At 44.4% G+C, this 15,104-nt stretch overlaps 2 protein-coding genes across 3 annotated transcripts in view; one reads left to right on the forward strand and one right to left on the reverse strand.

The window, feature by feature from the left end:
- The window catches only part of LOC149304465 (uncharacterized), an 80,974-nt gene that overhangs the window by 23,228 nt on the left and 42,642 nt on the right, over positions 1 to 15,104 (forward strand). The window lies entirely within an intron of this gene.
- Positions 4,418 to 5,981, reverse strand: C5AR1 (complement C5a receptor 1). Its single transcript, XM_089479067.1, has one exon. It carries the CDS (start codon positions 5,979 to 5,981, stop codon positions 4,911 to 4,913), a length of 1,071 nt encoding a protein of 356 aa, XP_089335193.1. The 3' UTR covers positions 4,418 to 4,910.

Raw genomic sequence — 15,104 nt, forward strand, 5'->3', positions numbered from 1 at the left:
CATTCTCGCTAGTGCGCATGCGCGGCTCGTTGCAGCCGCGCATGCTCAGTCTCCGCGAGTGACGCTGCCCCAGAGGGAGTTTTTGCCCGCTTTCCGCCCTGACAGCAAACAAAGAGGTTCTAAGCAGCTCTGCATTGGAGGAGCCAACGCAGAGGATACCCTGCAGTGGAACTGAAAGCCTCCCCATTCAAAAGGAGCAAAGGGTTGCCCTGTGCATAGCAAGCTGACAATAGTTCCTTGGCTGCATCCACACTGCAGTAATAATCTGGTCTGACACCACTTTATTTTTTTTAATTTATTTTATGGCTCAGTGCTATGGAATTCTGGGAGCTGTAGTTTTTGTTGTGGCACCAGAGCTTTGCTGAAACATGTTAACCTGTTTTCCTTTTGTGTGTGTGTGGTTTAGGAAGCTCACTATTCCTTTCATGTTACAGTATTTCACACAGAGAGAAAGTGGGAGTAAGAAGAGAGAAAAACTGGGACATTTCAAGAGCAGCTAGAATAATAATAAGAATAAGAATAATAATATGATTTATTTATATTACATCAACCCCCAAACCCTCCCACCATTGAGATAATAATAATGCACATTAAAATTTGCAGCACTAGCACAATATTGGGATGGCAGAGGATTAATTAGGACTGGGACAGTTGCAAGGTGCAGTCAGCCCTCCATATCCATAGATTCAAACATCCATGGCTTGAAAGTATTTTTTAAAGTACATTTCTCAAATAGCAAACCTTGATTTTGCCATTTTATCTAAGGGACACCGTTTTATTATGCCATTGTATTTAATGGGACTTGAACATCCACGGATTTTTTGGTATCCATAGGGGAGTCGTGGAACCAAACCCCAGTGGATAACAAGGGCCAGGTGTGTATATTGGTGATGGGCTGGGATTTGTTCCCTGAAATCCTTGGTGTGGTTCCCCCAAAAAGTCATTCATTGCCTGAGATCCTTCAGCACAGCGTAAATATCCTCCGCCAGAGTTACATTACACAACCCCTATAGTGAATACCAACACAACGCAACAAATGTGGGTCGATTATCAATCCACATGGCTGACAACCCTTTGCGCAATTGCAATGAGCAATGATCAGACGTAATACAGAGAGGCAATGCATGTCGCTGTACATTGTGTGCTGTAATGTGCTTCCTCATGCAAACACTCCCACCATGAGCAATCTGCTTATGCCGCCATATGCTTGACATTACTATTGTGTGTTGTTAAAAAGAAAAAAAATCACTCCCCATGAATAACATGATTTATGCCTCCATGGGTCTCTAATGTAGAATTGAAATTTTCTTCATATATGAATAAATGAAATATGCTTTCAGTAGCAGGGATAAATTATTTTATGATGCTAAGATCTCAATGAGGATTAGATAATTGCATTTTTGGGCTGCTTATACTCTGGGTAAAGTGGACCTTTATCATGGAAATCCTGGTCTATTTGTTAGCATCAAGATACAACTGCGCTGCAAAAATACTGTAATGGGGTTTGACACCACTTTAGCTGCCATGGCTCAATGTGATGGAATTTTAGGATTTGTTGTCTGTTGTGACACCAGAGCTCTGTGATGGAGAAGGCTGAATATCCCACAAAACTACAAACCCTAACCCCATAGCATTGAGCCGTGGGAGTTAAAGCAATGTTAAACTGCATTAATTCTCCAGTGCAGATGCTACCTTAGCTGATCTTTTCTACAGTACTCTGAACCATCCCTATCACTTGCCACACTATGTGGTTAAGGTCTAAACCCAAATTAATTGCACCATCAGCGATTGCTTTCCTTTGGTTCCTTTTTTTTCAACGACAGAGCAAACTCTGGATCACTGCTACCTCCCTACCAATTAATGTAAAAAAGAAATTGACCTTTAATCACCATAAGCATGAATCCTCAATTGCAGAGCTCAGCAGATCTATGCAGAGGAACCTTTGGGTAAGACTCCCATCGCTGCAAATATGTGGGGTCATGCATAGAGTTCTTTAAGAGCTCTCAACACAGGTATTCCCATTCATGGCACAGAAGGGAAGAAGTTGGTTGCTGCTTCAGGTCACTTTGGAGGTATGCTGCTTAAATGCTGCATGTGTCCTAAGAGGCCGGAAGCCACACCAAAGCCATGCTCCAATCCTAAGGACTAGAGCGCAGTATGCGTGTGTCATTTAAACAGCATACCTCCAAAGTGACTTAAAGCAGCTTTGGGTCCTGTCTGTTTGGGCCCTAGGGTTCCCAGATCTTAGGGCCAGGCCCATCCTCTCCAATTCTCCAGTCAAGGGTAGGAATCTCAGTGCAAGAGCCTTGAAATCTCAGGGCCTAGGATAAAAGTGACCTGGGAATTCTAGCCATAACAGATCTGAGCTCCTGATCCACTCAGGTCCTAACTCAGCCAGGCTTATGGCAGGTGACAAAAATCCAGGATGAAACTGGTTTGAATCTCCATTGTTCATACGCATCCCAAATGCACCCAATTAAATTTGGGAGCGGGGGGGGGGGGGGCTTTCAAATAACCCACTTAATCTGGGATAATCAATATTGTTTTTGCCCCAAGGTTTTTAACTATGAGTTACTGCACCAGGTAACACCAACCCCAATGATGCCATCGATGCTGCCCAGATGCCAGTGGCAGCTGGAAGCCACTGGCTGGCCCCATCCCGACTCCACCAATGCCCCGTGGTTTCTCCTGTCCTATGCTCCACTTGCTGTTGGAATTACAAGTAGACAGAAAATTCAACCAGGGTCACTGCATGAGCCTGGCAGGAACAGCTGTCGGTGGAGGTCCATCGCCCCCCAAATAGCAATAAGAAGAAAGTATCCAACAAGGTTACTACTATAAATGAACCCTTTATTGTCACTGGACAGCTGTTAATGTTTGGACATGATGCAAAAAAGACTTCAACTCCCATCTGCCTGGGCAGAGGTGCAACTCACACCGTTGTACCCAGTTGTACTCCTGAACAAAAAACATCCAGAAAGAGTCTGGTGCAATAGAAAATCTCTGCAAAGAGTTCAGCAATGGAACCCAGGAACACAATTATAAGTGGTTGCTCGACTGCCATAGTGTTTTCACAAAATGGACCCTCTTATTTCCCCCTCCAGTAGCAAAGGGGCATGGATGATGGTCTCTGGAGGTGCTTTAGGGGATCAGCTGAGCCAGTTCTTGAGGAATGACCATTTTCAGATGTAATTACACACTGATGTCTTCACTTATGGGTTGTCTGTTGAATTCTTATTAAATATGAATTAAGTGTTGTCGAAATGTATATTTTATAAGCTGAATTAATGCTTTTCATCAGCTTCAAGTACGGAAAACTGTGGGCGGACACCCATGCAGAAACTGGCTTTTTCAGAATGTCTTAAATAAAGCAAAAACTGGTGAGAAGAGATGAAGTGTACTAGGTTTTATTAATAACTAAAAATGTTCACAAATCCCCAGGCCCAAAGAGTATTGCCCCAACATTGGTTAAAGAACTCTAGTATGAAATGGCTGAACCTGTCCCCAAGACCAGTGGCATCAGTGCACCAGGTGACACCCCAAAAAGGGAGTGACACCTGATTGGGCCCTCCTGGGATGAGAAGGGCTGAGGAGCCCTCTTTGCTGTGGCAGCACCAGTCTCCTCATGAGGAGGCCAGTGCCACAACAGCGAAGGAGAGGGCAAAGCAGACCCTTTTGGTTGCCCTCCTGGCAGCTCCTTCCAGATCTGGTGGGGCTTCTGGCCCAGTGGGAAAAAGATTGCCAGGCAGTAGTGGACCCACCCCGAAGGGGCTGCCTTCTGGGTTCAATGGATCTGCTGGCAGGGCAGGAATACAACTCACCGCCCTTTGCTGCCCACCCAGTTGCTCTTCCAGATCTGGGAAAGGCTGTTGAAGGGGGGATATTAAAAAATGACCTGCACTGGATGTCAGATATACTAGATATTGTAGGACTGATGTTGCCAACAGTTGGCTGTGCTGATTAGAATCCCTTAGATTTGCAATCAAAAACATCTGGTGGTCTAAAAAAAGTCCCATACCTAACGTAAATTCTATTCAGCAATTGAATCAATGTGTCTACCCTAATTACCCTACCCTAAATGAATAGGATTCAGGCCAAAGAATCCAGACAAGAGCTTGATGTTGCCCATCAGCAGATTGAGCAGATAGACTGATTTATGTTATGTCTGTTTCATTTGCAGTCACTGGCCAGTACTCTACATCGGCTACTTAAGGGTTGTACAGACCGGCCAAAAGAACAAGCATCAAGATAGAGTGGGGCATGGCGACTGCATGCTGCCCACCCCAATTCCACCCCGATGACAGTGCCATGCTGCCCAGCCAACCAGACGGTGGGTGGCATCATGCCATTTCCGCAGCACAGCGTTTATACATGCTGCACTGAAGAAACTGTGAAAAGCTGCCACAAGCATGGCAAGGGTGGCTTTTTGCCATTTAAAATGCCTTTTTGGGCTGGCAAATTGCCAGATCAGGCCCGCAGCATGTGGTTGCTGCAGCCCCGATCCGGTGCTGAAAGGAGTGGCAGGACACCGCTCCTTTGGGGCTGTCTGTACAGCCCCTTAGTTAAGTATACTTAACTGGTATAACTAAGCAGCTGATACAGAAAACTGGCCAACTATCCTAATTTTCCATCTACACATAAACCAGCATATGCAAATTGTAAGAAACAATGTGTCCTTTTTTGTTTTTTTCATTTTCATTTTCATTTCTTTTTAAACAATATGTAAATGGCCTCCCTTAGCAAAGGTAGTGAACAACAACTGCGGGAAGGGAAGGTTTGTGCAAACCAAGCGCCATGGCAAATACTGTATCTGCAAAAGTTGTTCATAGTCTCTGTCTTGGGTGGGCAGACTGAGACAAATGATCATTCAACCTCCTTTACAAAGGGGTGGCCCTCCTCCACTGCTGCCCTCACAGAGTTGTGTCGGTGCTTCGGTCCTCAGTGGTAGTGCCAGTAGCCTGTGTACGGCCCTCAGCCATGGAATTGGCCAATATGGCCTCTTCGCTCAAGATGTTGCGCAGCATGGCCTTCAGGGACCGTTGCATCTTGTCCTTGAAGTCCTGGCCAGCAATGACATAGATAACAGGGTTGATGCAGCTGTTGATGTAGGCCAGAGCTACCACAAGCGGGTCAACCTTGCTCACAGATTCATAGAGGGAACTATTCTGGGGCTCATGGGCAAGGATCAGGCCAACCACATGGTAGGGAGCCCAGCAGACAAAAAAGCTGATGATGACCACCAGCACAACTTTGAGGGTCTTCTTGGACCGCATGAAGCGGCTGCTGTGCACCCGGGAGATCAGCAATCCATAGCAGACACTGATGACCACAAAAGGGATCAGGAAGCCAAAGAGGAAGCGAGTGACAGTCACGGAGATCTCCACACTGTGATAGTCCCCACCAAAGACAGCATAGTTGGTGCCGCACGATGACATGTTAGAACCCTCGTAGTGCTTGAGCTGCCGTGTGAAGAAGGAGGGCACAGTGAGGACCAGGGCCAAGAACCAGGCTGCTCCACACAGGATCCAAGCCAGACGGCCTGAACGGTGGTTCTGGCACCAGATGGGTTTGATGATCAGAGCACACCGGTCTATGCTGATGAGCATCAGAAGGAGGACGCTAGCAAACATGTTGAGGATCGTCAGAGAGGGCAAAAGCTTGCAAGCAAAGTCACCTAGGTGCCAATGGTAGTTGGAAACCAGTGGCACAGCTAGGAAAGGCAGTGACAGGCAGCAGAGGAGGTCAGCCACGGAAAGGTTGAGGAACCAGACCGTGTTCACCGTACGCTTCATCTGGAAGCCCATTACCCAGATGACTGCTCCATTGCCCACCATGCCCACCAGGAATGCGAGCGTATAAAGGACCAGCGCTACCCAAATGATGGCACTCATGCTGCTGCTCTTTTCCTCACTGAAGGGAATGACTTTATAGTCTTCATAATAAAAATTCATAGAAGTGTAGGCGTATTCAGGGTCATCCATTATGGAGCTGGAAGGCAAGGAAGACTTCAAATAAGCACAGCAGGAGAACCTCTGTAGATGCTCAATCCAGAGGCCTTGAGGCTGTGCAATTGGACTTCACCCCTAAAAGAAAAAAGAAGGAGAGTAACACAGCATGTAGGTGTAATGCCAGGTTACACTAACTGTTACTCCCCAAGGTATAAAGTGCAAGGTGTTCATTCAAAAGAAGGACCCAGGCCTTGTATAGTATTATAAATGGCAACTCAACTGACATCATTAAACCAATGCAAAATGTTGTCATGGCTGGAAGCAGCAAACAGAAGTATGCACGCACATTGCGGCATGGAACTGCAACAGGCCCCAAAGGCAGGCAGGCAGAAATATCCTTATATTCAATGCTTTACAGCAAACAGAACTACATATAGCCTATTCAATTACTATAGAATAGATAGGGGTGAAAACAGGTAAAGTGGTACAGGCAAAAAAGAGTGCTTTAAAGATTCCTAAGCGGGTGCTAAATACAGGCAGAAGGGTGTTATCAACATAGTATGCTGTGCTTTTATCTTTTTAATTGTGTTTTAAATATGCTTGAAATTGTTTCCACTGTGAGCTTTTTAACAGAATTGTTGAATTGCTTTTTTTCAATAGAATTTGATGTATGCTAAGATTTTAGCTGAACTTTGTTTTAAATTATCAGCAGCCTTGGGTCCCATACCAAGGGGAAAGCACAATATTAAATCATTAATATCCTCCTTTTCCCATAGTATAGGACCCAAGGTAACTTGTACTGTATTAATTAATTGATTAAAGTAATATAACTCTATGCGCAATTGTAACTCCAGGACCTTTGGCACTTCAAAGGATTTTTTTCCCAAAGTCTGAACAGTTATAGAATCCTAAATCTTGGCATTTTCAGGATTAAGGGATTAGGATAGGAAAGACAGCATTGCTTTGCCAAAGATTAAGTGAAGTGAAATCATTATAATGTACATTCAAAAAGTATTATTAATTTTAAAAGATGAATGATGCTTGCTCTCAGACATTGCACAGATGAAAACCAAGCCAAATAACATCTAAGGGTGGTCAAGATGGCAAAAGGTATTAATGAGGAAGAGCATACAAGCCAGTTAAGACTGCAGCAGATTGCTTTTGCTTGAGTCTGCTGGGAAGGGCAAGACTCTGCCCCTCTTCTCTTCGCATCTCCTCTTCCTGATATTGTTTAGTTTAAGAAAAGCCATTTCTTTTTGCATGCTAACTGTTCATAACCCTTGGTCCCATATATCTGCTAAGTTCTGCTAAGTTGTAATGGCTTGCTTTTTACAAGAAGAGCCCAGCACAGCAAAGACAGCTAAGGAAAACCTGTTGACTGCTATCTCTTGATAATCTCCATATTCTGTAAAAGACAGGGCTGCTTCTGGGCAAGTTTAGAGATAAAGAGCTTACAGACACGCAAAAGAGGTTTTGCTTTTGCACGGGGCCCCTTTTGCTTGTGCAGTAAGTCTGCAAGACTATAAAATGCTGTGTCTTTTAATAGACAGTGTTCATTTTGCCTCTTGCTGGCGAACGGCTGGACTGACAGTGAGAGCTGATGTTCCCTTTGATCGAAGAAAAACTTTGTTTGCTTACTTTCCTTCCTTTTTGTGTTCATTGTCTATCCTGAGCTCCAGTGTCTTACCTGAGCAAGGCAGGTAAACTGCTATCCAGTTAACCCTTTCAAAGGGTGTGATATGACTGACTTCACCGCCACGCATCCATCTGGGAAAATAGACCGAAGTCTGCAAAAGCACATGCTACCAGATTCTTTCTTACAGTTAATCTCAGCATCCCTTTCTATGTGGACCTCTCTCATGTTAGTCTCAAAGGTGCTACTACAAGATTCCCCAGAGTAATCTAAGAGGAGTCTGTGTTTATCAAACTGACTCCTTTCTAGATTAGGCTAGATGGACCAAGGCAACAAAGCCACCTTGCAGGACTGATGCAGAAGCGTAGAATGGGTTTGGCAAAAAGGGGTGAAGAGAGACAGGTGAAGAAGGGGGGCTCCTGTGTTCCAAGGCTTCTCGCTTCATGTCCTGGACCTACCTAGGGAAGAGTAAAGGAGGAAATTAGACCTCTTTTTTTCCAAGTCCAGGATTTGGTCAAAAGCAGCAAATGCTGGAAGCTTTTGATAACACTCATACTATCTGCTTTATCACACTAGGGTGCAAACCGGATTTAAATGAGAGTTAAACTAGAGAAAACTAGAAAATGTTGTGTGATAAACACATTTCCTGGTTTTCTCTAGTTTAACTCTTGTTTAAATCCTGTTTGCCTCCTAGTGTGATAAAGCAGAAACTCATGCAATAGAAGAGGAATTCATTCCCCTGACTTTGCAGATTTTACCTATCAAACTTCCTCCAGTGTCTCTGTGTTTCCTCCTTCTGCTCCCTTGCATGGGCTTCTTTTTTTTCCCCGTTCCCAGCTTCTTCTGTTTCCTCTTCCATCCTAGCCTTGTCTACACCCAAGATGTCATCTGAGCAATCTGGGCACAGTGCAAGTGCATTTAACCCACCGTAGGTGGCCTGAGGCAGGTGCCCCATTTTGTCTAATGGGAGGGTTGCTTCGGTGGCAGGCCCAGAAAGAGTTTCCATGTGGAATGCCAGAGGGGAGGTTTTAAAGCATGTGCGTACATGTCCATCCGTCCATGTGTCCCACTCAGCAACTGGGTTGCCCAATCTGTTCTTCCCCCAGAAAAGCCGAAGCAACATCTCATAATCAAAATATGATTATAAAAAGGGAGGGGAGGTTCTTCCTTGCTGGCTTGGACATGGCGGAGGGCCTTTTGTCCCTAGAATCCTATGCCAGCAACCTGACTGAGAGCTCTAGTTTGGACGGTGGGCAATGTACAGTCTTCCCAATGTCGCTGGCCTGCAAGTGGAAGTTTGGAATGACACCATCCTTCTCTGAGGACAATGCTGTTAAGGAAGCTGTTGAGAATTGGAGCATAATAACATCTAGAGAACATGAATGCATTAGTCCCCCTGTGCATGAAACGCTCAGTCCTTAACAGAGCCAGAAGTCCCCAGGTGGACAAGCAATAAACCAGAAATGTTGTGGTGGTGGAAATTGCAGCCCAGCAACATTGGGAGCAGGGACGTAGGCAGGATTTTGGGAAGGGGGGGGGGGTCCAGACTAAGTGCCACCATTATAATGGAGCTTGAGTGTGGCAGCGCGGCAGCACACACCATTCATTTTATCTAACGGAAGGGGGGGTCCGGACCCCAAGGACCCCCCCCCTTGGCTACGTCCCTGTTGGGAGGCTACAGGTGGTCTACTCTGGCCTCCCACTCTTTCAGGGACTTGCTTCAGACACTGCCTGGTAAAATATGATCCTCAGCCACCATGCCTGGATCAGGTCTTCTCCTTTCACAGATGCAAGTCAGAGCATGAGAGAGAAACTTGGCTCTGGGTTTTAGCTACTCAGGAAGGGTCACAAAAATTAAAGGTTGTTGTGGGTTTTCAGGCTGTGAGGCCGTGTTCTAGAAGAGTTTATTCCTGACATTTCACCAGCCATATCTGCTGCTGGTGAAATGTCAGGAATAAACCCCTCTAGAACACGACCCAAAAAACCCCACCAAAAATATAATTTTGTGTCTCTTCCTGAGTAGCTATGTAGATGAGTAGCTAAACAACATTCTTGTAGCTAAACAACATTGTCGCCATCGGTGGCTGGCAAACCGTCAGGAATAAACTCTTCTAGAACACGGCCTCATCACCCAAAAAACCCACAAAAAGCTATGAATGCCATCCGTGAAAGGCTTTGACTTCACATTGGTCACAAAAATTGCCTCCCCAAACAAGAATACTTTCACCATCACCCCCCACACACATACTTTACATTTTTATCAGTCCCCAAATTTCTAGCATTGCAGTAACTTAAGATTTCAGGTGAGCATATAGAAATATCATTCAGCATCCAAAGAAAAGGGAAAGATAAATAAGCAAATGTATATAAACCCAGCAAATAGAAGATGATTGTCATTTTCACTGAGTGCTAGAAAGCAGAAGTATAAAAAACATAAATGCAAGCAGATCTCTCATTTGGAGGGCAATGGCTTCATTTTGCCCCCATCTCCCCAATACTTTCTGGTTCTTGTGCTGGCCAAATGGCCGTAATAAAGTTGTTGTTGTCGTTGTCGTTGTTGTTGTTGTTGTTGTTGTTATTATTATTTCTGGTTCTGGGCACCACAATTCAAGATGGAGCAAGCTTGTTTTCTGCTGCTCCAGACTAGTACAGGAGGAAATGTACTCAAAGTACAGGAAAAGAGATCCCACCTAAACATTAGGAAGAACTCCCTAATGATAAGAGCTCTTTGACAGTGGGATACACTATCCCATTATTGTGAAGTCTCCTCCATTGAAGGTTTTTAAACCGAGGCTTGATGGCCATCTGTCAGGAGTGCTTTTGTTGTGTCTTCCTACATGGAAGAGGATCAGACAGAATGGCCCTTGGGGTCTCTTCCAATTCTATGATTTTGTGAACTATACAACTCCCTTGTAGAAGCAGAACGTGTTTTTGATTCACTTATGGGAGGAAGGAGCAGCTCCTGGTAGGGGTGAGGAGATGCAAGATCAAACTAGCCAAAGCCACATCGAGCCAAAAAATTATTTCAGAGGTCACAATGATCCCAGTATTCCAGCTTAGGAATCCACATCTCCATCTCTTCATCAAACTAGATGGGAGCATTATGCTGCCAAAAGCAAGGCTACAGACTCCACACTGGTTTGTCTTTGTGTCTTTTCTGCTCCACAGCCACCTCCCTGATATCCAGGCATCTCCTGCCTCAACTTGATGTTTATTATTATTATTATTATAGATTATTTATACAGTACATACAATATCTCTCCTGGCCAATATCTCTCAGCTGATCCCAAGACCATCCCAATCCCCATTCAACTCCCCCTACCCCAGTTCTCAACTTCATCCTCTCCTCTTCTGGCCCCCAGACAACATTGGGGTTGGGAAGAAAGACCACATACACATATGCCAACTCACACATACAGTATCTGTACCCAGTCACTCACCTTGTATAGTGAGAAAGCCGGGCGATGGTCCGTGCCGCTCGCAGTGTCACCAGTGCTGAAGAGAGATAGATGCAGAAAGAGGAACCAAAGATTTGAGCAAAATTGCTAAATATGCCTTCTTTTAACCAGTAAACCCAGCAGAAGTGCTAGTCAAGGCCCGCACCCTTTTGACGCAGACAAGCAGAAGATAGTGGAACAGTGCAGGGAGATCTCAGAAGTGGGATGTTTGCAGCACTTCTCTTTTTGTCAAGGGGAATTATTCCCAAGCCTTATCCCAAAGCATCATAATGGAAGAGGGGGGTAATAGTTGTGCCACAAACTAAAACTGTGGCATGTAATCTGGCTTTCACACATCCCCATGTACAGTAATTGGTGAATGGCATGGCGTTGCTACACTCCCCAAATCAAGTGGTACACCCATGGCATGTGGTGCTTCCAGGGAAGAAAAGGAAAAGATGCGGAAACTGAGTGATTGCAAAAGGAAACCTTAATTTATTTAACAATGGCCTCCAAATGCACAAGTAAGTGAGGAGCAGTCAATAGTTCTCCTATGGGATCGGGTGCTGCAACTCCCATAAGTTTTTATTAAACAATGCAATGGCAAAACCATAATGTGTAAGATCATTTTTGCCAATAGGCATAAACTGCTGGAAACTGGAAATCCCAGGTAACACACAAATGTACAAATACAGATAAAATCAGTAAGATATCAGTTTTGCCAATACTGGAAACTAGAAGTCCCAGGTGATATACCAGTGTACAAATACAGATAAAAGCAAACACGTTTCGACAATTGTCTTCCTCAGTGGAAAAATATTATCTGTTATATCATCATTATTAGCTTGGAGTAAACCAGTTTAAGTAGGAAGGAAATTATACAGTGGAATCAGTGCCCTGGCTACTCCAAAGGAGGAACACTCGAATCCATTGGAGTATCCAGGACACTGATTCCATTATATAATTGTCTTCATACTTACACTAGATTACTCCAAGCTAATAATGATGATCTATATAACAGATAATACTCTTTTTTTTAATCACACTGTGAAGTCTTATTCCTCAATGACTATAATATTGTAGGAGGAAAAAAATGTGGCAAGACAGGACCCTCTTCTCTTCTCTTTAGTTTTACGTGAAAATGATGGACAGCAGAATAAAATCTTAATTTCTCAATTCTCAGTGTGAGAAAAAGCTGGGATTGGAAAAATGTGAACATTTAGAGATCTAGTGCTGGCTGAAAAGAATTATCATCTTTGCAGCTGACGTGTCCCAGGTTTCATTTGTGAAATGTTGGAAGGTATCCATTCTCCATCAGAATCACCACCAAAATGTGTAATCTCTTCCTCAGAATTTCCTCCAGGTTGTCCTCCATGTAGTCTGCAGGAAGCTCCATTTACAGCTTCTGTAAAATGAACATGTATCCATCTGTTCACACACAAACCTACATATGTTCATTCTGCCCTGTTACAGCTGTACCCTTGTTCCATACTTTAGGTTTAAGCAGATTCTTGGAACAGAGTATAGATCAGGAATGAACACAGGTCCAAGAGACCCAGAGATCCTCACAAATATTATGCTTTCCTACACCATCAATTCTTGCAACGAACAAAAGAAACCACAGTCCTTTCATAAGGACTGGTCAGCTCTTATTGATTATAGCATTGAGAGACATATCCAGGTTAGTCTGGAAAATCATTATTGGCAATAAAACCCCAGGACAGGGTTGACGTAAATCGGAGTCAACTTGTAGGCACATAGCAACAACAAAAGGAAGGGACAAAGGAAGGCAGTGAAAGAGACCACTGTTTTGGCTAAATATTGCCATTGAGGAAGAGGAAGTTGTTGAGGGAAGTGGCAGCAGAGGTGATTCTGAGGGTGCACTGTAGACGTAGTGCAGTTCAACACCACTTTAACTGCCATGGTCCCAGCCTATATAATCATGGGATTTGTAGCTTTTTGACCACCAGCCCCATTCTGTTGTTAAATGCCCTTGAGTCAGCCCTGCGGATAAGACAGCTCCAAGACCCCCTGTCCTCCACTGCTTTGCTCAGGTCTTGCAGATTCATGCCCATGACTTCCCTAAATGCGTCTAGCCATCTGAGATCTTCCTCTCTTTCTATTGCCCTCCACGTTTCCTAGCATCTTTTCTAGTGAGTCGTGACTTCTCATGATGTAGCCAAAGTACAACAACCTCAGTTTTGTCATTTTGGCTTCCGGGGAAGTTTTGGCTTTATTTCTTCTAGGACCCACTTCTTTGTCTTTTTGGATGTCCACAGTATGGATGTCACTCTTCTCCAGCACCACGTCTCAAAGCAGTTGATCTTCTTCCTGTTGGCTTCCTTCACTGTCCAGCTCTCACATCCGTCCATGACGGTGGGGTCTACCCTGCCAAACAAAAAGAAAATGCCCCAGTGTGGACGAAGTGTGCTCCAAAGTGCCCCATAGAAATGGTCACACAATGAAGAATGGCAACTGGGGGAAAAAACAAAGGAAGGGGATACAAATTCAGAGGTTGCCAAGCTGCCCATAAGGCATATTCAAACTTGTGGCAATATCCTGATTCGGAGCCAAGGAAACTGGGTATCCCGGATTTATGAAGTACCAACCAAAAAGGCACAACAATCCATGTGTACATTTTTGAAGCTGCACATTTCTTCATCAGGCAACAAATTTGATTTCTACAAAGTATGCAAGGGAACTCGGAGAACTGTATTTGAGTCACGTAGTCCGGGGGCCTAACCTCCAGTTGTCCCAGTTTGGCAGCAAGAGTCCCAATTAATTCTCTGTTGTCTCACCTTTCCAACTATTAAAACATCCCAGTTTCTCTCTCCTCATCTCACTTTCCACTTTGTCCCCATCTTCCATCAATTGCTGCAAACTGGGTTTAAAGGGCAAAAGCAGTTTAGATTCAGTTTTCTCAGTGGTGGGCGAGGAACGAAGGGGGTAGCTTTTCCCAGCAGGTTCAAGCAAAAGCAAATTGCATCTTATCCTAGCTTGTGTGTTCTTCCTTGTGAATAACGTTTGCCATCTTGACCACCCTCTGATGCTGCTTGGCCACACATGTCCCTGCTTTCATCCATGAAATGATTGAAAATACACAGCCACCGAAACTTTTTAAAGCTGCAGCAACGTTAAGCTCTTCTGAATCCAAAGGAAGGGGCAGATTAAGCATTTCCAGAAGAGTCTGACCCTACCCTCGACAAACTGTCACTTTCCGCTAGCAACAAGAACGATCGGAAACGTAAGGAATAGGTCCAACAATAGTTTTCACTCGGTGCTTGCTTAGTAATTTTCTGTGATAGCTTAATGACTGTTTCCCGATTGGCTAAAATATGTCAAGTGTGCGCCTGCGATTTGCTCTCTGCTCTTGTATGCTGTTGCTGCATAGATTTTCCCAAATTGCTATAAATGGCAAGATGTATATTTGCATCGGGGCTAGAATGCTCAGTCTGAACGCTGGATATCTGGATTGGCATGTTATTCAATAAACGGCTGCCTTCGGTTTGCAAAGGCAAATCTTGAACCCTCCGGCTGCCTGTAAAAAGCCACCTCTGAAAGGGGCCCTCCTACATTGCTTTCCTATTGTTCCCATTCACAGTAAACCTGTGCTTACCACAAAAACAATACACAGAAATCTACATATATATATTCCTCCACGCAAGAGAGCCAGGAAAGGCTTGAAAGGGAGAGGACAGCAATTCACAAAGGCTGAGGTCTGCAGGCAGGGATGGCACCCTGAAAAGAAAGAATCCAAGTTGCTTCAGCAGTGATCAGGGCCTCATTCCCACTACCTTTTAAATCAGATTGTGAATTGGTTAATCCGAATCGCTGAAGCGATTCTGGGAAGGGGGGCATGCGCTAGACCCATTTAACTCGTTTCTTATTCAATAAATCAAATCTTCACATGGACCCGAATCATTTTGAATTGATTCATTTGTGAATGAGAACCACAAGTGGATCATTTTAGAGGGGAGGAAATGTGATCGAGGCAAATGTAATGGGAACCACCCTCCGCTGTTGAATCGATCCATTGATTCGGATTGCAGACCGATTTATCTGTAAGTGGGAATGGGGCCCAGGTAG

The sequence above is a fragment of the Sceloporus occidentalis genome, unplaced genomic scaffold (assembly GCF_023333645.1).
Source record: "Sceloporus occidentalis isolate IW3139 unplaced genomic scaffold, rSceOcc1.0.p SCAF_13, whole genome shotgun sequence".
Classification (NCBI taxonomy): Eukaryota; Metazoa; Chordata; class Lepidosauria; order Squamata; family Phrynosomatidae; genus Sceloporus; species Sceloporus occidentalis.

What these genes read in the sequence shown, in the direction of transcription:
- C5AR1 (XM_089479067.1), bottom strand. Translation starts at nt 5,981, where the DNA reads ATGGATGACCCTGAATACGCCTACACTTCTATGAATTTTTATTATGAA.